This window comes from Tarenaya hassleriana, unplaced genomic scaffold, assembly GCF_000463585.1.
Source record: "Tarenaya hassleriana unplaced genomic scaffold, ASM46358v1 Cleome6, whole genome shotgun sequence".
NCBI classification, from domain to species: Eukaryota; Viridiplantae; Streptophyta; class Magnoliopsida; order Brassicales; family Cleomaceae; genus Tarenaya; species Tarenaya hassleriana.
Window position 1 is genome coordinate 3,257,069 of NW_010968505.1, and position 26,136 is coordinate 3,283,204.

Below are 26,136 nucleotides of genomic sequence, written 5' to 3' on the forward strand. Positions count from 1 at the left end.
TTTTTAAATTTAAATACATGTTATAGATTAAAACTTATGAAACTACGAAATCACATGCAAAAATTCCACTTTTAATGATTGTAGGATACGAGAGTTAAACCGTATGCTATTAAAATTCCAATTTATTTCCGAATTAAATAGCAAATAATTACAGTCGTGCGATCCAATTCAAATGAAAACATTTAATTTTATTTAGAAATCAACATCGAATTGAAATCTTAATAGACAGATAAAAACCTAATAAAAGACATATTCACCTAAATATTAAAATATTTTATTAAAAATACAATTTTTTTATTAGAAGTTAGAGTCACTTTGAAATTCTATCGTTTCTATGGGGATATTTACAAACAATAATATGATTTATCGGATAAATTAAAAACCCCAGCTTTTGTCATCGCAGCGAAAGTTCTCTTTAGTTTCTCTGTAGTTTTTTGCACTTCTCCTCTTCTGATTCTCTCCGCTCTTCGGTCTCTCGATTCGTTCGTCAAATCTCTCTCCGACCAATGACTATGATGACTCCGCCTCCGGTCGATGTAAATTCCGATTCATCGTCGTGTTTGTGTGTGTGTTGTGTTCTTCGATGTTTATCTGTGACATCGCTTTATGTTCGCCTTAATCTGCTTCTGATTGGTTGCTCGCTTTCGTTTAGATAATCCATTAGGGTTCACTTTTTTTCGGGTTCTTCTGATGCTATGTCTTGTTTGAATCGACATACACTACTGCGATGGTTCTTGTGTGTGTTCGTAATTGTGGCTCCTCTTGCGGAGTTTGATCCCGATAGAGTGATATTAGGGTTTTTATTCCTTGCTCAGAGGTCTGATTTCTGCGGATTTCTGTTTGAATTTCGTAGCAAGAAGACGAGGAGATGCTCGTGCCGCATTCGGATGCGGTCGAAGGTCCTCAGCCCATGGAAGGTAAAAAGACCTTCCGTTTGAGTTTGATCTTCTGCTCCAAATCTTTGTTCCTTTGCTTTTGATTGGATCGATTTGATGCCATAGAGCTTTTGGGCATCGAATTTACCAGTGTAGGATCGATGGTTTCACTGTGCTAGAGTTTTTGTGATTTTTTGGATGTTGATCTTTTTACCAAGCATTGATGCATCTACAGTTGCACAACCTGCTGATCCTGTGAGTACTGTGGAGAACCAACCCGTCGAGGATCCACCCACTCTGAAATTCACCTGGACTATCGCTAATTTTTCAAGGCTGAACACCAGGAAGCATTACTCTGACATATTTATCGTTGGAGGTTACAAGTGGTAATTAGTCTATTAATTGTGATGTACTTTCTCGCCGCGATTGTTTACCTAATATGCATTTTGATGGGATGTTGCAATGCTCATTCCTCTGTTACTTGCAGGCGAATATTAATTTTCCCGAAAGGGAACAATGTTGACCATTTGTCCATGTACTTGGATGTTGCCGATTCTACGACTTTGCCATATGGGTGGAGCAGATATGCACAATTCAGTCTGGCTATTGTCAATCAAATCCACAGCAAATATTCCATTAGAAAGGGTATTTCTGATTGTTTAGTTCTGTCTATATAGACACGTAGCTGAACGCGTATCTTGAATTTTTAAGAGCTCAATATGGGCCTCGAAGAAAGGACACAATGGAAGACCTTCAAAGAGAATCGGGCTACAGCTTTTTGAAAACCTAGCCTTTTCTCTACTGGAATAGCCAAAATGAAAATGATTAATCAAGAATAATTGTTATACACCCTTTTCAAACTTCCTAAACTGCCAACTAATATTATCTGCTTTCTGGACCCCCTGGGATTCAGATGATTTAGATGCAAGTTGCCTTTGATGGTATAAATGAATCTTAATTGGTACTGACATTCCACTTTTGTTTGTGCTGCCATAGAGACTCAACATCAATTTAATGCAAGAGAAAGTGATTGGGGGTTTACGTCGTTCATGCCTCTCAGCGAACTCTATGATCCTAGTAGAGGATATTTAGTGAATGATACTGTATTGGTTGAAGCTGAAGTTGCTGTACGTAAGGTTCTTGATTATTGGTCATATGACTCCAAGAAGGAGACCGGTTTTGTGGGGCTTAAGAACCAGGGTGCAACCTGTTACATGAATTCTCTCCTACAGACATTGTATCATATTCCTTACTTCAGAAAGGTTGGAATGTATTTCCTGTCATCCAGATTGCTGGATAATTGTACTGCTTCTCACTGATTTCTGAATAAAGACATCTTAATTCTGAGCTATGTTTGTAGGCTGTCTACCACATGCCAACGACTGAGAATGATGCGCCTACAGCAAGTATCCCGTTGGCTCTCCAAAGTTTATTTTACAAGCTTCAATATAATGACACTAGTGTTGCTACAAAGCAGCTGACAAAGTCGTTTGGTTGGGATACATATGATTCTTTCATGCAACATGATGTTCAAGAACTCAATCGAGTTCTCTCTGAAAAGCTTGAGGACAAAATGAAGGTGATTTGTGTTTGGCTGGCATGCCTTTCCTTTTCCCCTGTTGGTGTTATTTTAGTTTGATCTTTTCCCTTTTTTTTGCCTAGGGAACAGTTGTGGAGGGAACAATACAACAGTTATTTGAAGGCCATCATATGAATTACATTGAATGCATAAATGTAGATTACAAATCCACGCGAAAAGAATCGTTTTACGGTAATTTTTCGTAAACAATTCACCACCTCTATCATCTTATTTTATGAAGCCAGGTAAAAATATGCACTTCTTCCATGACAGATCTCCAGCTTGATGTTAAAGGCTGCAAGGATGTTTATGCTTCTTTTGACAAGTATGTTGAAGTTGAACGCCTTGAAGGAGACAACAAATACCATGCAGAAGGACATGGTTTGCAGGTTGGCTGTTCTATGTTTTCCTTATTATAATATCTTCTAGGGGGCATTAAATAATTTGTGATGCTTCTGTTTTGGTATCCGTACCCTATGATATCGTTTGAAGAAGTTTCTCGTATTTTTATTTTTGTCAAAGCTAACGTGATTGTAGCCAACTGGCTGTAAATAATTACCATGTGAATGTTGTTAATTTGTCTAGTCTTATCATGGAGGATCTTATTGTTTCAGGATGCAAAGAAAGGTGTTCTATTTATAGACTTTCCCCCGGTTCTTCAACTTCAGCTGAAGAGGTTTGAATACGATTTTATGCGGGACACCATGGTGAAGGTTAGTATTTGAAGTTCCAGTACCAATAAAAAAGTGGGTATATGGTGGTGACCGTATGTTTATGTTTTTAGTCTTTGCGATGGTGATCTGGTTCACAGATTTTTCTTTTTCTTTTTCATATTTTTTATTAATGAAAAGTAGCCTTTAGGTGCTGATGCAGCTTTTTTTGTAGATTAATGATCGGTATGAATTTCCTCTTCAACTGGATCTTGATAGAGATAATAGAAAGTATTTATCCCCGGAAGCAGACAGGAGCGTCCGCAATCTTTACACGCTCCACAGGTATTATTTTCCTTGTACTTGTTCTCCAGAGTTGTTTGCATTAAAGGTTTAGCTTCTGTATACTATCTACTGTTCAAGTTTAGTTTAAGGGTCCTTGGATTGTTTAGTAGGTTCCTCATCCCATCTCAGGACTATGCCTTCTGGTGTTTAGGTCTTCACTGTACATAAATAGTCAAGTAGAATGTGCGTGCCACTGTATCAATCCTGGCAATCATCTAGCTGATATACGAGTGTGAAGAAATAGTAAATAGTTTTCATTTAGTTATTTCACATATTCCTGCCTGACCTTCTCTTTTTTTTTTGGCAGTGTCTTAGTTCATAGTGGAGGAGTGCATGGTGGTCACTATTATGCCTTTATAAGGCCAACACTCTCTGATCAGTGGTATGTATCTTTCCGCTGTCAAAAACAATTCATGTCTCTCTTATGCTTGAATCTTGCTTCTAGTTATTCAATCTGTTTCTGTATCTGCTTGACCTTCATATTCTGGAAGAATCTTGCTGCTGTTTTTAAAACAAAATTTACACATTTAGTAGTGTGAAGAGGCTTGAAGAATAAGATTCCTGCATAGAATCCAGATTAGCATTCTGCTAGCTTTTTTTGCTTCTAGGCCTTTATTCTGAAAATATATTTTTTTAATATAACACGTGTAAAGTTAAAGATATGTTTTTTCATATACAATGATTAATTTTGGCTTTTCGAGCTGGGCTTATGTCGTGTAATGTATTGAGTTTCTAGCACGTCAATATTGTGCGAAATTAGCATAATTCGCAGTGCTCTTCTGCTCTCTAGTTTATGTCCAACAAGGACAAAACTCTAATGTTGGGGACTTGGGGCTCATGCAAGTAGCACCAGCTGTGTTTGTGTCATTCATGAATTATAAGATGCACTGTAAAAGTAATTTGTATGTTGTTGATTTCTTTCTTTTTGGCCAAATCATCCACTGATGTGATATAGTTTGATGTTCAATTTCTAAATTCTTTTGTGGTCCCTCGTGCTACGTTCAGATGGCAATGATGAATGTTTCTATCTTAGCCTTTCTTATAGGCCACTTAAGCCTCTGAACTCCACAGGTATAAATTTGATGATGAACGAGTAACGAAGGAAGATATGAAACGGGCATTGGAGGAGCAATATGGTGGTGAGGAAGAGGTAGGATTTTCTCCCTAATATTTCTGTGTTTTACCTGCTGAGTTCAATTCTCAAGTTGTCTGACACGCTTTCTTCTTTGCTGTCCCTTCAGTTGCCACAAACTAATCCAGGTTTCAATAACCCTCCTTTCAAATTCACAAAGTACTCGAATGCATACATGCTTGTGTATATTCGTGAGAGCGATAAGGATAAAATAATCTGCAACGTCGATGAGCAAGACATTGCGGAACATCTAAGGGTAAAAATGTTGTTTCTGGCATCAGTTTGCCTTAAATAAGAATGTTGGCATTTCTCCTGATTACATTTAATTCGTAATGATAGGTAAGACTGAAGAAAGAACAAGAAGAAAAGGAAGATAAGAGAAGATATAAGGCGCAGGCACACCTTTTCACTATAATTAAGGTTTGCTCCTATGATTAAATTGTTGTCTGATGTAAAGCACTAATGTATCTTTGATAAATTCATTGCTTTTTCTTTACCCTCTCAAGACCTTTACTTGTGTATTTTATGACTGTATAAAGGTTGCAAGAGATGATGACCTTGCTGGACAAATTGGGAAGGATATTTATTTTGATCTTGTTGATCATGACAAAGTTCACAGTTTCCGAATTCAGAAACATACGCCCTTTCAACAATTTAAGGTACTTGCTAGAATATCTTATCTTCTTTCTCTGAACTTCTCCTTAACTTGGATTTCATTTGTTGAACAAAACGTAGCTTTTTTGTGGACGACTTATTTTACGAAGAAGCTGCTTTTTGGTAGCTTAAATGTAAAGCAAATCTGACCAAGGATCTTCTCTTGGAGATCTCTGTTTTCTTTCATAAACTGGTTTAAATATCACTTTTGTTGGATAATTTGGGTGCTTCGCGTATGTAATCTCGTGTTATTGTGTACTTATTGATCCCTGAAGAAGAGCAATTTTTAAGAAAATTGTGTGAAAGAAATTAATTGGTCTAAGCTGAGTGGTGTTGTTAATGCTGAAGTGATCACATTCTTTTGTCCGTAAGCCTAAAGAAGGGCATTTTCCAATTTTTGTGGAATTGTGATAAGTTGACTTGCCTCGTTTTTAAGGGGACTATTAAAAGATCCTTTAATTGGACAAAGTGCAGAGATGATTTGTGTTTTCTCTGAATTTCTATACCTAGCTGCAATTATCTTTCTTTCACTATAGCTGTCCTTAGTATGATACTGGCTAAACGATAAATTTTCTTGTTTGGTGTTTCTTCTTGTAATTGTATTGTTGCCAGGGCAGTACTCCCTTGTACTTCAGCCGGTTTTATTTTTTAGAGTACCAATTTTTATCTCCAATTTCCTTCTGGCTGTAGGAAGAGGTTGCCAAAGAATTTGGTATCCCAATTCAATTTCAGCGCTTCTGGATCTGGGCAAAGAGGCAAAACCACACATATCGTCCCAATCGACCCCTAACACCTCAGGAGGAATTACAGCCGGTAGTTTATTCCTGCGTTTTACTCATTTTAGCACCTGCGGTTTACAGCTTTCAGCTGGAATTACTCTTTTTGCTCGAATTTGCACCTGCAGTTTATCACTATGCAGCTATGTTTTGAACCTGATAATCTGCTACCTATTTTACTCTGTAGAAGTATCATCTCTAGTATGGAATATTTTGGTACATTGTGGGGCCTTTTATTTCGCCATTCTATTAGGGCTCTCTTGCCTATGGTTTTTTGTTTGTTACCAAATGGAGTTTACCACGCCACGCCTTCTGAAAAAATGGGAGGAATTTATCTACTGATGATTCCTTATGCATAAACCAATTTTCTTGTTTGCTGATTTGTTTATTCAGAATTCTTTATTTAAAACATGTTTGTAGGTTGGCCAAATAAGGGAGGCATCAAACAAGGCAAACAATGCAGAACTAAAGCTGTTTTTGGAAGTAGAGCATGGGCCGGTAAGAATACCTTGTTGCAAAGTTTGAGTTTCGAGGCCTTGTATGCCGGAATGAATCTGAGTAGACTAAAAATTAGGTAAGAATTATTAAAAGTCTTCTTACTCTTGAATGTTCAGGATTTGCATCCTATTTCACCGCCGGACAAATCGAAAGAAGAAATTCTTCTTTTCTTTAAACTTTACGATCCGGAAAAAGTCGAAATAAGGTAATATTAGTTTCAACCTTTTGGTTTTTTCTTCCTCCTATTCGTTTCCCATTGCAACTCTAAGAAATTGATCTTCTAAAAGAAAGTCTTTCTTATCATTTCTTTCAAGCGGAAAGGTTCTCAAAAGCATCGTTACTTTTCTCTTCAATACTCCTTTTCATTTTTCAATTGGTTCTACTCGACTTCATTTCTTTTCCTGAATGTTTCATAGCTTCCTCTTCTTTGTGCTGCTAGATATGTTGGTCGGCTCATGGTGAAAAGTTCCAGCAAGCCCATGGATATTATTGAAAAACTGAATGTGATGGCTGGCTTTGCTCCTGATCAAGAAATTGAACTTTTTGAGGTTTGCTGCTTTTGCCTTAACTCTAAAACTGTCATGTTGACTATTTTCCAATATTTAATTTAATGCTTTTTTGGGCTGATTTCAGGAAATAAAGTTTGAACCTTGTGTTATGTGTGAACACCTGGATAAGAAGACTTCATTCAGATTGTGCCAAGTAATGGTCTAATTATGTAATTTACTGGATGCTTCATAGTCCAGTGTCAGTATCATAACGTGGTTTACTGACTGCAGATTGAAGATGGAGATATCATTTGCTATCAGAAAGCTCTGACGGACAAAGATAGTGAATGCCAATACCCTGACGTGCCTTCATTTTTAGAGTATGTCCAAAATCGACAGGTATATTCGCCTCAGTATTGTGATAGACTTATATTATAAATGGATTTAATTTTATTGGGGTTTGACTGTTTTTATTTAATTATGTTTACAGAATAAGTGGGTTTAGACCGTATGTTAGTAATTAAGTCAACCCATTTGTTTTAAGAAAATTAGGGTTTGTATTTCCCGATAAAAGGGACTTTTTTCACAATAATAAAGTTATCAGATGTTTATCATGGAAAAAAGTGAAATCCTAGTAGGCACAAACACACTTTGAACATGTTAACGGATCCCTGAGCTCCGAAAGATCAGGAAATTCTCTCTTTGATAGATCCATGATCTATCAAAATGATATCAAAGCCTAATCCAGGCCAATGCGAGGGAGGAGGAAACTGTGGCGGTTTTCCAACCGAACAGTCTTGAAACCCCCGGATTGACCCAACCGAAGGGACGATTGTCGGACCCACCTACCCAATAGACCGAAACATACCAGCCCAAACCGTCAAAACCCTAGAACTAGAACCGAGAAGCCTCTCGAAGGAGATCAGCCAACACAACTCCTAGAGACCTGCCATACTCCGGTTTCCACCGGGGATTCCGTGGCTGAAGTAGCGCCAAAACGAGCTCTAGTTCCACAACACTATTGACGATCCGGAAGAAGGATAGATAAGGATAGATATGACCTTATAAGTATATGTCTTACGCAAGTAATGCAAGCAACTAATGGATGGGAATGGGGAAAAGAGGACATAGGGTCGCATGAAGCAGTAGACGCTAGTCACTTAACAGACAAGAAACTTGCAGCGGTGAGAATAGCCGTGAAACTGAAGGAATTCAGAAGAGCTGATATGAGAATCGTGTGCGGAGTAGCAGTGTCAAGCCAACTATTGGGACCCAAACGAGGAAGAAAGCTAAAGATGGTTGCAGACTGAGACAAAGTACCAAAGGTGGATCTTCTTCTAAGAACCCCGATCAATGCGCCAAAATCACCAACATGCCCATACAAACACATCTTGTGTAGATCATACTATTCAAGGGGAGAAAGTTGTAAGACTCGCTCATGAGGATGATAGGACACGAAGACCGAACATGTGCAACGGAGAGAAAATTCCTCGGTAGACGTCAAGAACGAGAAGAGGAAGAGAGGTAGATGAAGGAGCCGAGGGATTTCACCTCTGTTCTACAACCATTATCCCCAACATTGTCGAAGCTTGCGTCGATGCAGAGGGTGTAGCCATGCATAGAGTTGACGAAAATAGCTTATCAGGCGAAAGCAAGCGAGATTGGACTGTTGCAACTTCACAAAAAGATGGAGGCAACGAGTGAAGGAATCCAATGTAGGTCCGACGAATTTGGATTTCACCTTGAGGACAAGGTGAAATTGGGAGTAGGAAGTACTGATAGACTTACACTATAAATGGATTTAATTTTTGCTGGACATGTAAAACATAGGTCGATATATGGTATGGTTAGAAAAGTAGAAAACATAGGAATAAAGGAAGGAAGAAAGATATGGGTAGACCTAAACTCATTTGGGAACGATTCATTAGTAATAATTATGTTTACAATTTCGAGGATTTAACCCAGAATCGGAATAAATGGAGGCGAACAATTAATGTGGTCGACCCCAAAATGACTTGGATTAAGACGGAGGCAATGAGCGAAGGAATCCAATGTAGGTTCGACGAATTTGGCTTTCACCTTGAGGACAAAGTCAAATTGGGGGTTGGAAGTACTGATAGACTTACACTATAAATGGATTTAATTTTTGTTGGACATGTAAAACATAGGTCGATATATGGTATGGTTAGGAAAGTAGAAAACATAGTAATAAAAGAAATAAGAAAGATATAGGTAGACCTAAACTCATTTGGAAAAGATTCATTAGTAATAATTATGTTTACAATTTTCGAGGATTTAACCCAGAATCAGATTATCAGAATAAATGGAGAAAAATTAATGTGGTCGACCCCAAAAGGACTTGGATTAAGATGGAGGCGAAGAGCGAAGGAATCCAATGTAGGTCCGACGAATTTGGCTTTCACCTTGAGGACGAGGTCAAATTGGGGGTAGGAAGTATCGATATACTTACACTATAAATGGATTTAATTTTTATTGGATATGCAAAACATAGGTCGATATATGCTATGGTTAGAAAAGTATAGAACATAGAAATAATGAAACGAAGAAAGATATGGGTAGAATTTCACTCACTTGGAAACAATTTATTTGTAATGATTTGAAATGTTTACAATTTTCGAGGATTTACCGAAATGAATGGAGACGAAAAATTAATGTGGTCGACCCCAAATTGACTTGGATTAAGGCATTTGTTGGTGGTGGTGGTGGTGGGTTTTGAATATATTTAGTTAATTGTGGGTTTATCAAATTAGTGGGTTTTAGGCCTAGGTCAGTAATTAAGTCAGCCTCACCCGTTTTAAGAGTAATTAGGGTTTTGTATTTCCCTATAAAAGGGAGTTTTTCACAATAATAAAGTTATCATAAGGAAAAAGTGAAACAGGGGGGCACGAACTCACCTCGAACAGTGTTCAACAATTCCCCGGTCTTCGACAGCCGAGGAAATTCTCTTGATAGATTTGCGATCTATCACATTGTCACTGATGATTAAACCTAGCCAGATTATCTTGTTAAGAGACGTTAAAAGTAGATTTGACTGTTAGATTTCTTTCAGATCTTGCTAGATTATCTTGTTATAACTATGTTAATGGTAGAATTATGGCAGATCTCTGTCAAGTTGCAATACTTATTTACAGATTTAAGCCAGACTAGTAGAATGACCACGTATTGCAGTCTCCAAACTTACATGAATTATCATAATTTGGTCGTAAAAGTTACCAAAGCTATTATTTTCCTTTGCAATCTAGTTTTTTTGTTCTTCATCTTTTATATTTTGTCGTCATTGACTGATGCCTTCCTTCCGCTATGTTAAAACCCTACAATCCCATTTCATTTGATAAATATATGTTCTTCAGCGTCTCTTCCGTTCCATTATACTGAAACATTATAAATCTGCAATATCTATTTTCTTCCCTACTTGGTACCAGATTATTCGTATTGCTGTGTGGGCTACTTTTATTTGACCTATCAATGCAACTGTCCTGGGTGACTAAATATTGATGGCTTACCTTCTCTCTTCTGCTACTGCATATATGTTTCTACCTTCTGAATACTATCATTGTGGTGGAAGGTGGCACCTTTGTTCGTTCCAGCTCTTTGTCAGAATTATGAACAGACTATGATTATTAGGATTATGTGAAATTTGCAAATTAGTATGGGATGATGGCTGTCATGGTTTTGTTTGGCGCTACTATCTAACGTGGATTTTTCTCATTTTTGTAGTTGGTTCGGTTTCGTTCTCTGGAGAAACCGAAAGAAGATGAGTTTGTGTTGGAGTTGTAAGTATCTCTGTTGACACTGCACTGTGTGCGTACAGCTTTTCTTTCTCTTCCTCATTCTAGCTCTATTGTATTTAGGTCTAAGCTTCATACCTATGATGATGTTGTGGAAAGAGAGGCACGTAAGCTCAGTTTGGATGATCCGTCCAAAATTAGACTTACTTCTCACAATTGCTACTCCCAGCAACCCAAGCCTCAGCCTATAAAGTACCGTGGAGTAGAACATTTATCTGATATGTTAGTTCACTACAATCAGGTAATTTGCATTAATTTGATGAGCTCGATTCAATCTTTTGGACAATGTTTGATGCAAGTTTCTTTTTAAAGGGAATTTCTTGTTTTTTGCAGACATCAGACATTTTGTATTATGAAGTTCTGGACATTCCTCTTCCGGAATTGCAAGGTCTTAAGACTCTAAAAGTTGCTTTCCATCACGCCACAAAAGATGAAGTATGTATAGCTACAGCCATTGTGATATGTATTCTTCTTTTGTGCATTGATTTTTCATCTGAGCTTTGACCTGTTAAATTTGCAGGTGGTTATCCATAATATCAGATTACCTAAACAAAGCACTGTTGGAGATGTTATAAATGAATTTAAAACGAAGGTGAGCTCTGCATGGGGAGGTTCTCTTTTACGTTGCTACTTTAGTCTGTAAAATAGATGTTTTTCCTTTGAATTTTTTATGGAATTGCTGCTTTTGTCTTCTCTATGTTACTGAGAGGACTACTGAAGATTGATATAATGTTCGGATTTGAAGTCTTACAAGATGCATACAGAATACTGGTTGTATTCTGTTTGTGACGTGCATTTTTATCTCCAAAAAATGCTTCCCTTTTAGGACTAAAAGGAGTTGTAGTTTAGTTGTTTAAATTAACTATTTTATGGTTTGCGAATTTATACAAGGTTTACATTTGTGAAATAGGTGGAGCTTTCTCATCCAGATGCAGAACTCAGGTTGCTTGAGGTGTTTTACCACAAGATCTATAAGGTATCAAGCTAACTTTATCTTCTTTCTTACATGCATTGCAGTTTGTATTTCTTTTCATCTTCTTAAGATTACAGATCGTTGGTACCATCCTCCATGTTGGATGAAAATGTTGAAACTTTGTGCCATTTAGCTTATTTTAACTCATATTTACTGGGTACGACCTTGCAGATCTTTCCAATGACTGAAAAAATTGAGAATATCAATGACCAATACTGGACTTTACGAGCTGAGGAGGTATGTCCCTAGGTTTAACAGTCTCTTTACTATGCTCGCATCATTGTTGTAGCCTTTTTTCAGTATCTTCATCTTTGGGTATGTCTTCTCTATGCATGCATCTCATCTGGTCTGGTTACTGGATTTATTTTGTCTGCTTGCGAGTAGTTGAACCGAGTTAGGTTCACTGAAAGTTGGCACATCCTGCATTGCCTTATTGTATTTCAGATGTTTATAGATTAAAAAAGTGTGATCATTATTCCACTGCATTCTATCTAGTTGCTTAATCAGAACACGCGAGCTAAACAATTGTATATATGCCAGATTCAAATGCATTTTGTAGTGCTATTGCTAAGAACTTAATCTAGCTAATTATTTGATGATGAATGCACACTTGGCTGGTTATGACTGACTGATTATTCGAGACAACGAACATCTAATGTTTCACAAAATATCAGATTCCCGAGGAAGAGAAGAATATCGGCCCCAATGATCGCTTAATCCACGTGTACCATTTTACTAAAGAGTCAGGACAAAATCAGGTGGTAACGGAATATCAAGCTTAAAAAGTTATTTTGAGCTCATGTGTTTCTGAGTTCCTCTGGTTACGACTTTTTATTCAGTGTATCCTAATTGATAATCATATTTATTTGGCAGCAAGTACAAAACTTTGGCGAACCCTTCTTCTTGGTAATCCACGAAGGTGAAACTTTAGAAGAAATCAAAGCCCGTATTCAAAAGAAGATGCATGTTCCTGATGAGGACTTTGCCAAGGTATGTATGTCTTTTAATTATCCGGCATGTTCTAGTCTATATAAAGACTCCAAGGTGAATTACTTTCTACGGCTTTCAATAGAAATTGTTTTATCATTTGACACATATCTCTTCTCTATCCAGTGGAGATTTGCATTCATGTCAATGGGACGCCCGGAGTACTTGCAGGACACAGATGTTGTTTACAATCGCTTTCAGGTGATTGCTTCTTATCCTCTACACTTGGCCAAAAAAAAAAAGAAACAGAAAAAGCTTTTGGGCTAAGTTGTTAGATTATTATTAACTGTTTTGGTTAAAATGGGGGGTGTGACAGAGAAGAGAGGTATATGGTGCTTGGGAGCAGTACCTAGGGTTGGAGCATTCAGACAATGCTCCTAAGAGGGCTTACGCGGTAAACCAGGTTAGAAAAATCCAAACTGAATTCTTCTGCGAGAAAACAGTATCGGGTTTTGTTATAACAGCGTCCTATTTCTATTGTAGAACCGGCATACATATGAGAAGCCAGTGAAGATATACAATTAGCACCTGATATACACACTGCGTGGTGAGAAGGTAGATCATCAAGGCCATCTTGAGAAGAAAGAGGTGGGGTTTTTTTTGTTTGTAGATGGCGTAGGGGTTTAGAAAACTGTGTTCGATAAGGGGGTTGCATATCGATACAGAATCATACCCAGGAAGGTTTTTTTCTGGTTTTCATCTGTTTCACTTTTTGGTTTACGAATGTGAGAAATCTGGACACTGCAAATAATTTTCGCTCTCGAGGGAAAGCATGGTCTCTCGGTTACAAGAGAGGGCGGTTGGCTTTTCGGGTTTGTAGATACTACTGGCTTTGTAATTTAGCAGTTGGAGGAGAGAGGGACAAGGAAATGATTTTGAATTGGGGAAGGGGATCTCTCTGTATTTATTAACAGGTACAGTTTTGGCTTCCTTTCTTTTTTTCAAGTTTCAGTATTTATTCTGTTGAAGATCTCACTTGGATCATGGTTTGATCTCTCCATGGAAACTACTACTAGGGCTTTTGGCAATAGAGCATATAGGAAAGGACACTGATTTCGGGCTTTTCGGATAAAATGGAAAAAAATTTGAAAGATGGGGCGACAAAGCATTTGCTTGCAATGTGGTGAAGTCCTTAGTTTTCTGATATTTTGAATATTTGAGGATTCGCTTAATATAATTAAATGAATAGATGAATACTATATGGATCGGATGAAGCAATCTTATGTAATATGTATATAGACTATAGAGAGAGGATATAAGGAAAAAAGTCAAGCAAGTTACCACGGGAGGCAAGAGTACAGTGGTCACTTCACTTTGGAGTATGGTTTGATTCGATTATTTTGATTTTAAAATATAATTATTTCTAGTTTATGTAGTTATTATAGTTTATATAGTTATTATATATGCACACACACACCCCATCACTTGCATAATACGTGAATTTATTTTGTATATAAATGTATACATATATCTATGTAAATTTATCAATTTTATTAAGATGAGTATATATTTATATACAAACTGTATATGTTTATGTTTATTAATTAATATATAAATGTATATATATGTGTACTTTGAACTTCCAACAGTCAACAGAATAAATACTGAAACTTGCAAAAAAAAAAAAGGCCGAATCAGTACCTGTTTAATAAAATACAGAGAGAGCCTCCCACCCCAATCCCAAGTCAAAAACTTTTTCGTACCTCTCTCTCCTCCTCCAACTGCTAAATTACAACCTCAGTAGTATCTACAGACGCGGAAAGCCAACCGCCCTCTTCTGTAGCCGAGAGACCGTGCTCCATACGCATCATATTAACACCATCAAAGTGAAACATCACACTACTTTCGAAATATGAAAAAAAAAAACCCTTCCCGGATATGAACGTATCAATGTGTGCAACCCTATAGAACCCAATTGCTCGAACTCCCAAGGCCATCAAAACACCAGGCTTCTTCTTCATGCTCTCTCATATGCCCTTTTGACGATACGTTTCGCCATCAATAACTCTTTGCCTAGTTGTATATTTTCACTGGCTTCTCATATGTGTGTCGGTTCTACACGGACATCAGGAAATTATTAACAATCTGACTCCATACCGGATAAGAATTTGGCCTCCATGGTTTTATAGCAACAGAAATTCAAGGATGAAGGTATTCTTACTTGGTTTACGGCATAAGCTCTCCTAGGTCCATTATCAGAGTGCTCCAACCCAAGGTACTGTTCCCAAGCACCATATACATCTCTTCTCTGAAAACCATTTTTATAACCAAAACCAAAATTTCAGAGATATCAGCACAAGCTGTCTCCAGAATCACGAAGTAGAAGGGATACAACATAATCACCTGAAAGCGATTGTAAACAACATCTGTATCCTCCAAGTACTCCGGACGTCCCATTGACATAAACGCAAATTTCCACTGAATAACAAAGAAATGAATCAATGATAAACAAACTCCCAGATAAACTTGGGAGTAAGGCCATGATGTTGTTGTATTATAGGCATATAGCCAAGTCCTCATCAGGAACATGCATACCTGCGCAAAGTCCTCATCAGGAACATGCAGCTTCTTTTGGATACGCTCTTTGATTTCTGCCAAAGTTTCACCTTCGCAGAGTACCAAAAAGAAGGGTTCACCAAAATTTTGTACTTGCTGCCAAGAAAATCATATTATTAATTAGGATACACTGACAGAAAGTCATAACATAACTTTCAAAACCTTAAAATTCGTAAAACTTAATATTATGCTTGATAATTGATTACCGTCTGATTTTGCCCAGACTCCTTTGTGAAGTGATACACATGGATTAATCGATCATTGGGACCAATATTCTTTTCTTCCTCAGGAATCTGAGATTGCGAAATGTCCAATAAAGTTCAAACACAAACTACCATGAAATAGAAATAAAGAAGAGTTTTTTTAGTTCAGTGATTTGCCTCCTCAGCTCGTAAAGTCCAGTACTGGTCATTGATATTCTCGATTCTTTCCGTAGGTGGAAAGATCTACAAGACGTACCAAGCAAATTAGAGTTCTTAACACATCCAAATTCCACAAGGTTGCAAAAAACAATTAACCACATATGAAATATGGTACCACCAACGAGCCATAATCTTAAGAAGATGATAAGAAGCAGAGGCTACAAATAAGGAAGCAAATCAAATTAGCTGTTACCTTGTAGATTTTATGGTAAAACACCTCAAGCAACCTGAGTTCTGCGTCTGGACGCGAAAGCTCCACCTATTTAATGTGTAAACCTTGATATAAGCACACAAATCTCACAGGTAATTTTGAACTAAACTGCATCGCTTACTTACATCAGTGCCTTTCTTGGGTACAAACATGCATATGATACTAACAGAGTGCAACCAGTAATATCAATGCATCTAGGACAACTTCAAAATTTCAGTACAATATTGATGTGACATTGTCCCCTCAGAAACAGATTCACAAGCCAGAGAAGGGGATAAACCCCTTTTCCCCTAAACCAATTTTACAGACTACAGCACCAATGCAACAGAAGAAACTGCATGTACTATACTCTCACCTTTGTTTTAAGTTCATTGATAACATCTCCCACAGTACTTTGTTTAGGCAGCCTGATGTTGTGGATAACCACCTGCAAAATTGGCAGGTAAAAGATCAAACACAAAAATGAAAGCAAATAGTAGGATACAAGGCACAGCTGCAGCATCTATACATACTTCATCCTTCGTCGCATGATGGAAAGCGACTTTAAGAGTCTTAAGACCTTGCAGTTCTGGAAGAGGAATATCCAGAACTTCATAATACAAAATATCAGATGTCTGCGGAAAATACCAAGCACTCTTAGTGAGGAAGCCTGCATCAAATAGAGTAGAAGGGTAGACAGGGGGTTCGCTCTCACTCTCACACTTGTTACCTGATTGTAGTGGACTAACATATCAGATAAATGTTCTACTCCACGGTATTTAATAGGCTGAGGCTTGGGTTGCTGGGAGTAGCAATTGTGAGAAGTAAGCCTAATTTTGGAGGGATCATCCAAACCAAGCTTATGAGCGACTCTTTCCACCACATCATCATAGCTATGCAGCTTTGACCTAAAAGTGAAAGAAGTAACAAATGAGAAAAAGAAAAAGCTGTCTTTTGCGCATATAGTGCAGTATATACAGAGGTACTTACAACTCCAGAACAAACTCATCTTCTTTCGGTTTTTCCAGAGCACGAAACCGAACCAGCTACAAAATCACAAACCACATCAGTCAATCGTACCAAACAAAACCACAGCAGTCATCCTCCAATAATGTAGTACAAATTTCCAAAACGGCAAACAGAATCTACAACTAATACGCAAATGATCAAAGGTTGAAGGCGAAAAACAGAAACCCAAGGTGGAAGGAAAGAGAGTAATAATGGTCAGATACAAATTACTGAGTACATACCACAAGACTGGGAAAGAGAGATGGATTTGAAGTGTTGTACTTGACTAAAATAAAAAGGAGAGACAATGAAGAATATTATAAACGTATGTATATAGATAGGTGTGGGTGTGGGTGTGGGTGTGTATTACAGTAAGATAGAGAACAAAAATCTAGGTCCAAAGAAAAATTCTAGCCATCATGACTTTAGTTTAAAACGACTTGAAGGTGTTGCAAATATTAGAAGATTTAGCCCAAAATCAAGATGAGTGGAAATGAAGAATTCATGCGACCGACCCCAAATAAACTTGGGATTAAGGCGGTGTTGTTGCTGTTGTTGCATGACTTTAGTTTAAACATATTTCTGCCTACTATACATCGAGATAAAACACTAAAACTAAAATAAGTAGAATATACCTGTCGATTTTGGACATACTCCAAAAATGAAGGCACATCTGGGTAACGCCATTCACTCTCCTTATCATTAGGAGCTTTCTGATAGCAGATTATATCCCCATCCTCAATCTGCAGGCAAGAAAACCATGTCATTAAACAGCACAAGACTAAGACATGCAGTAAATAAGAGATTGAATCATTACTTGGCACAATTTGAATGAGGTCTTCTTATCCACGTGTTCACACATAACACAAGGTTCAAACTTTATTTCCTGAAAAATCAATCCAAAAAAGCATGAACTAAAAATTGAACCATAAGCATAATGACAAAGCTAAGAGCCAGATGGAAAAAGCAGCAAACCTCAAAAAGTTCTATTTCTTCATCAGAAGCAAAGCCAGCCATTTGATTCAGTTTTCCTATAATATCCATCGGCTTGCTGGAACTTTTCACCATGAGTCGACCAACATATCTGGCAACACAAAGAAAAAGTTATAATTAGAAGAGAAAACAAACTGCAGTTGATAAAAGTAAAATTGAAATAAGCAATCGCGAAAGGAAACTGCATTTCAAACTTTTCTTCTGGAAAAGAAGAGGAAGCAAAATCTTTTCTTTTAGAAGATTATCAATTTTTTACGGTGGTTGTGGGCAATTGAAGTGTAGACAGAAAAACTGAACAAAACAGAAGCTGGAAATTAGTATTACCTTATTTCTGCCTTTTCAGGATCATAAAGCTTAAAGAAGAGAAGAATATCGTCTTTCAATTTTTCTGGAGGAGGGATTGGATGTAAATCCTGAATTATTCAAGAGGTTAATAAGTCTTTTAGCTTTCCCCCCCTGTGATCAGTCTATTCAGACTTTCCTTCAATGAGACAAGGCCTCAGGAATCAAACTTCCCAACAAGGGATTCTTACCGGCCCACTCTGTACTTCCAGAAACAACTTTAGTTCTGCATTGTTTGCCTTGTTTGATGCCTCTCTAATTTGTCCAACCTAAAATTTTAAATTAAATATTCCAAATAAATACATCAATATGTAAAAAGAGTTATTATTATCTACACGAGGACAAAATCAACTACTGCAGATAACCTTGCACAGAACAAGATACTCTCAACTTGGTAACAGACAAAAACTGATAATTAAAACTGACCCTAAATGGATTAAAACTGATAACTAAATTAACCGAGACAGATAGGATCACTTGAAAAACAAGCCTAAAATCAAAACTGATAATTATAAATATGAAATCTACGTAAGAACAAAATATGAGGGAAAAGAAGGAATAAAATACCGGTTGTAACTCCTCCTGAGGCGTTAAAGGACGATTAGGACGGTAGGTATGGTTTTGCCGCTTTGCCCAGATCCAGAAACGCTGAAATTGAACAGGGATACCAAATTCTTTCGCAACCTCCTCCTACAGTCCAATAGAAAATTGTCTAAATGATCAAACCAATATAACTACAAGAGACCATCGAGCTAATAGCAACAGACTAGTGAGAAGAACCAAGCAAGTAAAGTTCTGTGCATGAACATATCAGATGAAAAGGGACGAATTTATTTCAAGGCATTTGCTATGTACAGATGATGGAAAAAATGCAAATAATTGTCTGGACAATATAAGAGTAGCTATTATCTTATTAAAATATCTTTTAAAATTCACCTTCACAACAAACCCAGTCGAACTATCACATTTATCTTTTACAAGATTTTAGTATAGCTTCTTTTTAAGTTCAAGAAGTATCATAATATCAGCAACTAAAATGGCATTCAACCTATATCAATTAATTTCTTCCATGCAAATGACAGATTTTTAGTAAAACATGTCTTCCATCAGACAAGCTGCAGTTCCTTCAATAAACAGAAACACAGACAAGGAACAATTCAGATAAAGCAGATATTTTGGCAAGCACCTTAAATTGTTGAAAGGGAATCTGCTTCTGGATTCGGAAACTGCGAACTTTGTCATGATCAACAAGATCAAAATAAATATCCTTCCCAATTTGTTCAGTAAGGTCTTCATCTCTTGCAACCTTTACAGTGATAAATTGCATCAGTAATGACTGTCCCTAAACCTCACCGGTGCTCTACATCAGATTAGACACAATAGCGTGAACAATTCCAGCACATAAGCAAACCTTTATTATTGTGAAAAGGTGAGCCTGAGCCTTGTATCTTCTCTTATCTTCCTTTTCTTCTTGTTCTTTCTTTAGTCTTACCTGTCATGAGATAGCTAAAAAAGTCATGTGAAAGCGATCATGCATAATAAAGGGGACCAGATATCAACAAGAATATTTTACCCTCAGATGTTCCGCAATGTCCTTCTCATCAACGTTGCAAATTATTTTATCCTTATCACTTTCCCGAATATATACAAGCATGTATGCATTCGAGTATTTTGTGAATTTGAAAGGCGGGTTATTGAAACCTGGATAGGTTTGGGGTAACTGAAAGGACATTTAAAAAAAAGAAACATGTTGGGCGGTTTCAGAGTGAGCTCAACAGATGAAACATAGAAAAGCTAGCGAGAAAATGCTACCTCTTCCTCGCCGCCATATTGCTCCTCTAATGCCCTTTTCATATCTTCCTTGGTTACTCGCTCATCATCAAACTTGTACCTGCACAATTTCAGAGCTCGAATTTAGAGGTTCAAATATTTAAGGGTAAAATATAGGTTACATACATTTGTCATAACCACCTGAAACTAGCACCAGGGGGCACAACAGGATCTAGATATTGAAAAATCAAGCTCTACAACTTCAATGACTGAAAAATCAAACTCTACACATTACTTCTACAGTGCATCGTTTGACATGATACTAAAACCACCATGCACAAATTGGAATATCACCGCTGAGGTGTTAGAGTCCCACATCGGAAATATGTGGGAACAATTGAGCCTCCTTATATATTGGCCCCAAATCCCTCTCTTTCTCCGATGTGGGACACTTATCATGAGGCTGCTTGCAAATGCACCAACGTTAGTGTTTTGTCTTTACTGGACAGCACCTAACTAGGCTGAATGATGCTAATCTTACATAATATAGACATGCTACAATCTCAACACATCAAACTACTGAAAGTCAGCTCCAAAATCAATAACTGTATACTCATAGAAGCAAATGTCTTCAAACATTTTCAACTATAAAAACAAACCAGTATGACATTAGTAAAACTCTTAATTTTAAGAATAAAGACCCAAAATAAAGAAATCCTGCTGAATCCGGCTGAACTCTAATCTAGCTTCTGTTAACCTATCTAAATTCCCATGTCCCTGCTATATTCCTCAAAAAGCACGTAATAATTGTTATCAGGTGACAGCCAAAAGGGATTCTAAGAACTTGGGGGTTAAACAGATACAGAATACAGAAGAAGATAGAAGAACTAGAATAGAAGCACAAGCATATATCAAGCGTTACGACGTGTAATTTGAATATCTGACTCAAAATGATTGACACTGCATGTATCAAAAGCAGAGGATGCCTGCACAGTTTGCAGATTAAACATTTCAGGCTTCCCAAACCTTTGAAACTTTTCTAAGTATAGGAGAGGTAAAGGATACATACCATTGATCAGAGAGTGTTGGCCTTATAAAGGCATAATAGTGCCCACCATGCACCCCTCCACTGTGAACTAAAACACTGCAGAAAGATAACAAGGTTATCTTGTGGCAATAACAATATACTTTTCTAGTGCCTTCTTTTTCACTGGCTAAATAATGACTAGAAACTATATTTAGCACAAACCATGCTAATTAACTATTCATGTAAGCGTAAGCATTGGAAAGCAGTTCCCCTGAGAGGAGGAACCTAGCAAACAATGACAAAAACTTGTAACCAAATTCTGAAAAAAGACAGCCCACCAGATTTCAAAATATATTCACTGGTAGCATACTGCACAAAAACTAATACATTAATGCAAACTGCTGTGAAACTACCACATCTAAGTTCAGAGAAGCATACCTATGAAGTGTGTAAAGATTGCGGACACCCTTGTCTGCTTCAGGGGATAAATACTTTCTGTTCTCTCTATCAAGATCCAGTTGAAGAGGAAACTCATAGCGATCATTTATCTATAAATAAATTTGCATCAGCACTCGCTGACTACTTTTCATGAAAGCCCAATATCAAGAAAAAAATATATATATAAATCCTGAATAAGGGTAGAGTCATGGGGTGGGTATAAATTCACCATCACACGCTCACTAATTTCTAGACACCTGAAACCTAGAACACTTACCTTCACCATGGTGTCCCGCATAAAATCATATTCAAACCTCTTCAACTGAAGTTGAAGAACCGCTGGGAAGTCTATGAATAAAACACCTTTCTTGGCATCCTGAAACAATAAACACAGTTTCCTCTAGAATGAGACCAAATAAGTTGACTTCATTTCACAGTGATAATGACAGTTAGTTAGTTATTATTGCATTGGCTTCAAAGTAAATACTAAGTAGAGAAACTTCATAAGACTTCAAAGCCTTGCTAAGGAATGTCTTATGCTGCTATGCATAATGATAACTTTCTACACCAAATAAGGTACAGATATAAACCAGACAAAATCAAGGGATCCCAAACGGACACATTGTGAATTAATGAAGATCCCCAAGAGGATGTTATGAGAAGAAAACCATGACAGGCGACCTGCAAACCATGTCCTTCGGCATGATATTTGTTATCTCCTTCAAGTCGTTCAACTTCAACATACTTGTCAAAAGAAGCATAAACATCCTTGCAGCCTTTCACATCAAGCTGGAGATCTGTCATGAATTACATACATAATTAAAAAAATTGTCTTCACAAAAAGTAGATAATAGATGATGGGGTATTATGAAAGACTAAATACCGTAAAATGACTCTTTTCGCGTGGATTTGTAATCTACATTTATGCATTCAATGTAATTCATATGATGACCCTCAAATAACTGCTGTATTGTTCCCTCCACAACCGTTCCCTGGGGAAAAAGAGAACCAAAAGATCCAAACATAAAACATCGACTAAGAAGCAACCAAAGGCCCAGCAGCAAAATGCAAATTACCTTCATTTTATCCTCAAGCTTTTCACAAAGAACTCGGTTGAGTTCTTGGACATCATGTTGCATGAAAGAATCATATGTATCCCAACCAAACGACTTCGTCAGCTCCTTTGTTGCAACACTAGTGTCATTATATTGAAGCTTGTAAAACAAACTTTGGAGGGCCAAAGGAATGCTTGCTGTAGGCAAATCATTCTCAGTCGTCGGCATGTGGTAAACAGCCTACAGATAGAGCTCGGAATTCAGATGTCTTTATTCAAACAATCAGTGAGAAAAAAATATATAATTTAGAGACCTAAAAAAGAAAGCAAGAAAGTCATTACAACCTTTCTGAAGTAAGGGATATGGTATAACGTCTGTAGCAGAGAATTCATGTAACAGGTTGCACCTTGGTTCTTAAGTCCAACAAAACCGGTCTCTTTTTTAGAGTCATAAGACCAGTAATCAAGAACCTTGCGTACAGCGACTTCAGCTTCAACCACAACAGTATCATTCACCAAATATCCTCTACTAGGATCATATAGTTCACTGAGAGGCATGAAAGATGTAAAACCCCAATCGCTTTCTCTCACATTGAATTGATGTTGTGTCTCTGCAGGAGGCAAAAGTAAATTGTTATGCCAATAACACTTGAAGATTCAGTTGTAACATGGGAGACTCACAACTAGATACTCAGATATACCAGGGTTTATTAAAAAACAGATAAATATTTTCCTGAATAGGACACTTGGAAGATTGTACAACACTTATTCTGATTAATCAATTTCAGTTTGGCTGTACAGGTAAAGAGAAGCCGATTATTGCCTGATTCTCTTCCAAAATCTTCTAGTGACCCCTTTCTTCAAACCCAACATTCGTACTTTTAAAATTCAAAAAATCGTTACATGCATTTAAAAAAATAGTCCACAAGGGCGGAATTAAGCAATTACAAATACCCTTTCGAATGGAATATTTGTTGTGGATTTGATTGACTACAGCCAGGCTGAATTGCGCGTATCTGCTCCACCCGTACGGCAAAGTCGTAGAATCAGCAACATCCAAGTACATGGACAAATGATCGACATTGTTTCCTTTCGGGAAAATTAAAACTCGCCTGCACATAACAAAGCAATACACCACAAGCAATTAAAATGCATATTAGGCAAACAATCATCATTGCCAAATAAATAGGATTACCATTTGTAGCCTCCAACAATAAATATGTCGGAGTAATGCTTCCTGGTGTTCAGCCTTGAAAAATTTGCGATAGTCCAAGTGAATTTCAGAGTGGGAGGATCCTCGATGGGTTGGTTCTCCACAGTACTCGCAGGCTCAGCAGGTCGGGCAACTACAAATGCATCAAAAAATTCACAAAACCCTAGCACAGTGAACCATCCATCCTATACTCTGGGCACTACAAACTAAACCTACTATCCCACCAGCTCTATTGCATCAAATCCATAAAATCAAACGTAAAAAAAAGGAACTGAAGGATAAGATCAAATTAAATCACACGACGAGTCTTACCTTCCATGGGCTGAGGGCCCTCGACCAAATCCGAATGCGTCACGAGCATCTCCTCGTCCTCTAGCTGCAAAATCCGAAAATCAAACCGCAAGAAGTCAGACATGCGACCGATAAAAACTCTAATATCGCCCTCCCGTGATCAAAATGCCAAATTAGAAACCAAACTCAGGGAACAACAAAAAACCGCAGCACTTTCCATTGATTCAACCGCTTCAAGGAAAAAATCACAATGAAGAGTTCCGAAGAAGGAAAACCCTACTGGATCAGTTAACCAAACCGAACAAGCAATCAGAAGATGACTCGAGTGAATATGGGGAGAACCCACAAAGGAAACAACGAAAAAAAACACAAAGAGAACAAACGATGAATCGGAATTTACATCAAGCGGCGGCGGAGCAATCACAGTCATTGGTCGGAGAGATATTGACGGACAGATCGAGAGACGCGGAGAGAAAGGAACAGAGAAGAAAATCAGAGGAGAAGAAGAGGAAGAAGGCACCTCCAGAGGAAATCAATCGCTCCTCCTTGCTCATTTCTTTCCTTTTCTCTAACTCGGTGTCGAGAAAATACGAGGGCGATATTGTAAATTCCACAAAACAGATGAATAAGTGCCCGTTGTTTGATCCATGAAAAGAAACGAACCAATGAGAGCGTGCCACGTAAGGAAGCTCAGGACGTCACTGGAAAAAATAGATTTTACGTAAACGAAAATGTAAAATTTATTAATATTGGGCTGCAAATAAATTAAAGAGATAAAAATGTATCATACGGATCTTTTTATTATATATTATAATATACATATATATATAGTCGGCCGACAAAATTAAAAATGTAGTACAAATAAATAGAATAAAGTTCTAAATTGTACTCAGAGATCTTTAGTAAAGCATGTCCAAATTCAAAGGTATTTAATCAGTCAAAACAAATAAACTAAAGGTGTTTGATAAATTAGGAACACACATCCTGGATTTCTTTTAATATAACATGTTACTTACAATAATACAAGTTTTGCGCAATGCTATATTTGTTTTCCATGGAATGTGATAATATTATTTATCCAGTAATTTTTATAACATACATTTTGTGTGTTATCATAAATAAATGGTATATATAATCAAATGTTTTTTTTATCATGCAGGATATTTGTCTATATTTTTTATTTTTATGACCCACTTAATTAATAATCGATATGTATATTATTTTTTATATAATAAGTCAAATGGTTATTTTTTTATTTGACCGAATGGAATCGAATAATAAATAAATAAAACATTATAAATTATAAATTTAATATAAAGGTCAAATGATTATAATTTTTTTAAGTCTAAATAATTTAATTCATGAACAGAATTCGAACCAAAATTTGAAATGATTATCGCTAATTTTTTTTCTATATTAAACCATAAATTTAAGAAAAAAGCTTTTAAAATTTATTAGGATCCATTAACACTATTTATTAATTATAATCAAATAGAAAGTAATGATAAAGAATGGTGACTTAGGATTCTCCATATATTTTGGAAATTTTGTTCAATACAAATCTTTACTTTTTTAATTTTATTTTGATCTTAGAAGAAACTTACCAAAAAATATTAGTTATTTTTGTTATTTTAGTTAATTATCTAAAATCATTAGTTATTTTAGTTAAAGGGGCTATAAAGCCCTAAGCCCAATAAAAGCCCGCTAAATATCTCTGTCGCTTAAGGTCAAAACCAAACCGTTTCTGGTCAATTTCAGACAAAACTGAACAAATGTTCGTCTCACTCCCCCAGCGTGTGCCACGTGTCTATACTCTATGCTCCACGTATCACCTCCTCATGCATATTTCCTCCCCTGATTAAACAATGTAATAACGCTCTATCAATCTCCCATCCCAATCTCAGACAACGTTCCTCGTTCACTTCCCACTTCCCAGAAGCCAAAAGCAAAAAAAAAAAAAAGCCCACATCGGAGATGGAGGAGCAACCACTAGAGACGGCGGCGGAGAAGCAGCCGGAGGTTCACCGACGGCCGCTGGCGACGAAGGGAATGGTGGGCATAAACGG

The 26,136-nt window shown here is 37.1% G+C and overlaps 3 protein-coding genes across 5 annotated transcripts in view; 2 read left to right on the forward strand and 1 right to left on the reverse strand.

Moving 5' to 3' along the window:
• The first annotated feature begins 391 nt into the window (after positions 1–391).
• On the forward strand, positions 392–13,398 carry LOC104799269 (ubiquitin carboxyl-terminal hydrolase 12-like). The gene is made up of 32 exons (XM_010521689.2): positions 392–536; positions 854–917; positions 1,111–1,261; positions 1,363–1,520; positions 1,872–2,137; positions 2,236–2,454; positions 2,538–2,646; positions 2,728–2,843; positions 3,069–3,167; positions 3,340–3,449; positions 3,757–3,831; positions 4,521–4,599; positions 4,691–4,837; positions 4,921–5,001; positions 5,121–5,240; positions 5,926–6,048; positions 6,432–6,509; positions 6,626–6,714; positions 6,949–7,057; positions 7,143–7,211; positions 7,289–7,396; positions 10,736–10,791; positions 10,870–11,047; positions 11,140–11,241; positions 11,327–11,398; positions 11,717–11,782; positions 11,951–12,016; positions 12,454–12,537; positions 12,653–12,769; positions 12,893–12,967; positions 13,083–13,169; positions 13,250–13,398. The coding sequence occupies exons 1-32, from the start codon at positions 507–509 to the stop codon at positions 13,289–13,291; spliced, it is 3,345 nt and encodes a 1,114-aa protein (XP_010519991.1). The 5' UTR covers positions 392–506; the 3' UTR covers positions 13,292–13,398.
• A 957-nt stretch (positions 13,399–14,355) lies between these two features.
• LOC104799270 (ubiquitin carboxyl-terminal hydrolase 12-like) lies at positions 14,356–24,635 on the reverse strand. Of its 2 annotated transcripts, XM_010521690.1 has the most exons (32): positions 24,471–24,635; positions 24,092–24,155; positions 23,762–23,912; positions 23,521–23,678; positions 22,912–23,177; positions 22,589–22,807; positions 22,396–22,504; positions 22,194–22,309; positions 21,790–21,888; positions 21,513–21,622; positions 21,117–21,191; positions 20,090–20,168; positions 19,851–19,997; positions 19,689–19,769; positions 19,464–19,583; positions 18,845–18,967; positions 18,469–18,546; positions 18,260–18,348; positions 17,918–18,026; positions 17,760–17,828; positions 17,578–17,685; positions 16,925–16,980; positions 16,665–16,842; positions 16,468–16,569; positions 16,311–16,382; positions 15,938–16,003; positions 15,703–15,768; positions 15,529–15,615; positions 15,302–15,418; positions 15,110–15,184; positions 14,928–15,014; positions 14,356–14,821 (listed from the first exon to the last, which is right to left on the reverse strand). In XM_010521690.1, exons 1-32 carry the CDS (start codon positions 24,498–24,500, stop codon positions 14,780–14,782), a joined length of 3,348 nt encoding a protein of 1,115 aa, XP_010519992.1. In that variant the 5' UTR covers positions 24,501–24,635; the 3' UTR covers positions 14,356–14,779. The 2 variants fall into 2 exon arrangements, with proteins under 2 accessions (XP_010519992.1, XP_010519993.1); XM_010521691.1 differs by lacking the exon at positions 19,851–19,997.
• Positions 24,636–25,946: 1,311 nt separating this feature from the next.
• LOC104799271 (universal stress protein A-like protein) overlaps positions 25,947–26,136 on the forward strand; it is a 2,481-nt gene continuing 2,291 nt past the window's right edge. For both annotated transcript variants that reach the window (XM_010521692.2, XM_010521693.2), the window contains exon 1: positions 25,947–26,116. In XM_010521692.2, the coding sequence (XP_010519994.1) occupies positions 26,045–26,116 (72 nt within the window). In that variant the 5' untranslated portion in view covers positions 25,947–26,044. The remainder of the gene's footprint in view (positions 26,117–26,136) is intronic.

What these genes read in the sequence shown, in the direction of transcription:
- LOC104799269 (XM_010521689.2), top strand. Translation starts at nt 507, where the DNA reads ATGACTATGATGACTCCGCCTCCGGTCGAT. An exon ending in CAAATATTCCATTAGAAAGG is followed by an intron (nt 1,521 to 1,871) that starts GTATTTCTGATT and finishes GTGCTGCCATAG; the next exon opens with AGACTCAACATCAATTTAAT. An exon ending in CTTCATTCAGATTGTGCCAA is followed by an intron (nt 7,212 to 7,288) that starts GTAATGGTCTAA and finishes TACTGACTGCAG; the next exon opens with ATTGAAGATGGAGATATCAT.
- LOC104799270 (XM_010521690.1), bottom strand. Translation starts at nt 24,500, where the DNA reads ATGACTGTGATTGCTCCGCCGCCGCTTGAT. An exon ending in CCTGAAAAGGCAGAAATAAG is followed by an intron (nt 18,027 to 18,259) that starts GTAATACTAATT and finishes TTGTGTTGCCAG; the next exon opens with ATATGTTGGTCGACTCATGG. An exon ending in CCTCATTCAAATTGTGCCAA is followed by an intron (nt 17,686 to 17,759) that starts GTAATGATTCAA and finishes TCTTGCCTGCAG; the next exon opens with ATTGAGGATGGGGATATAAT.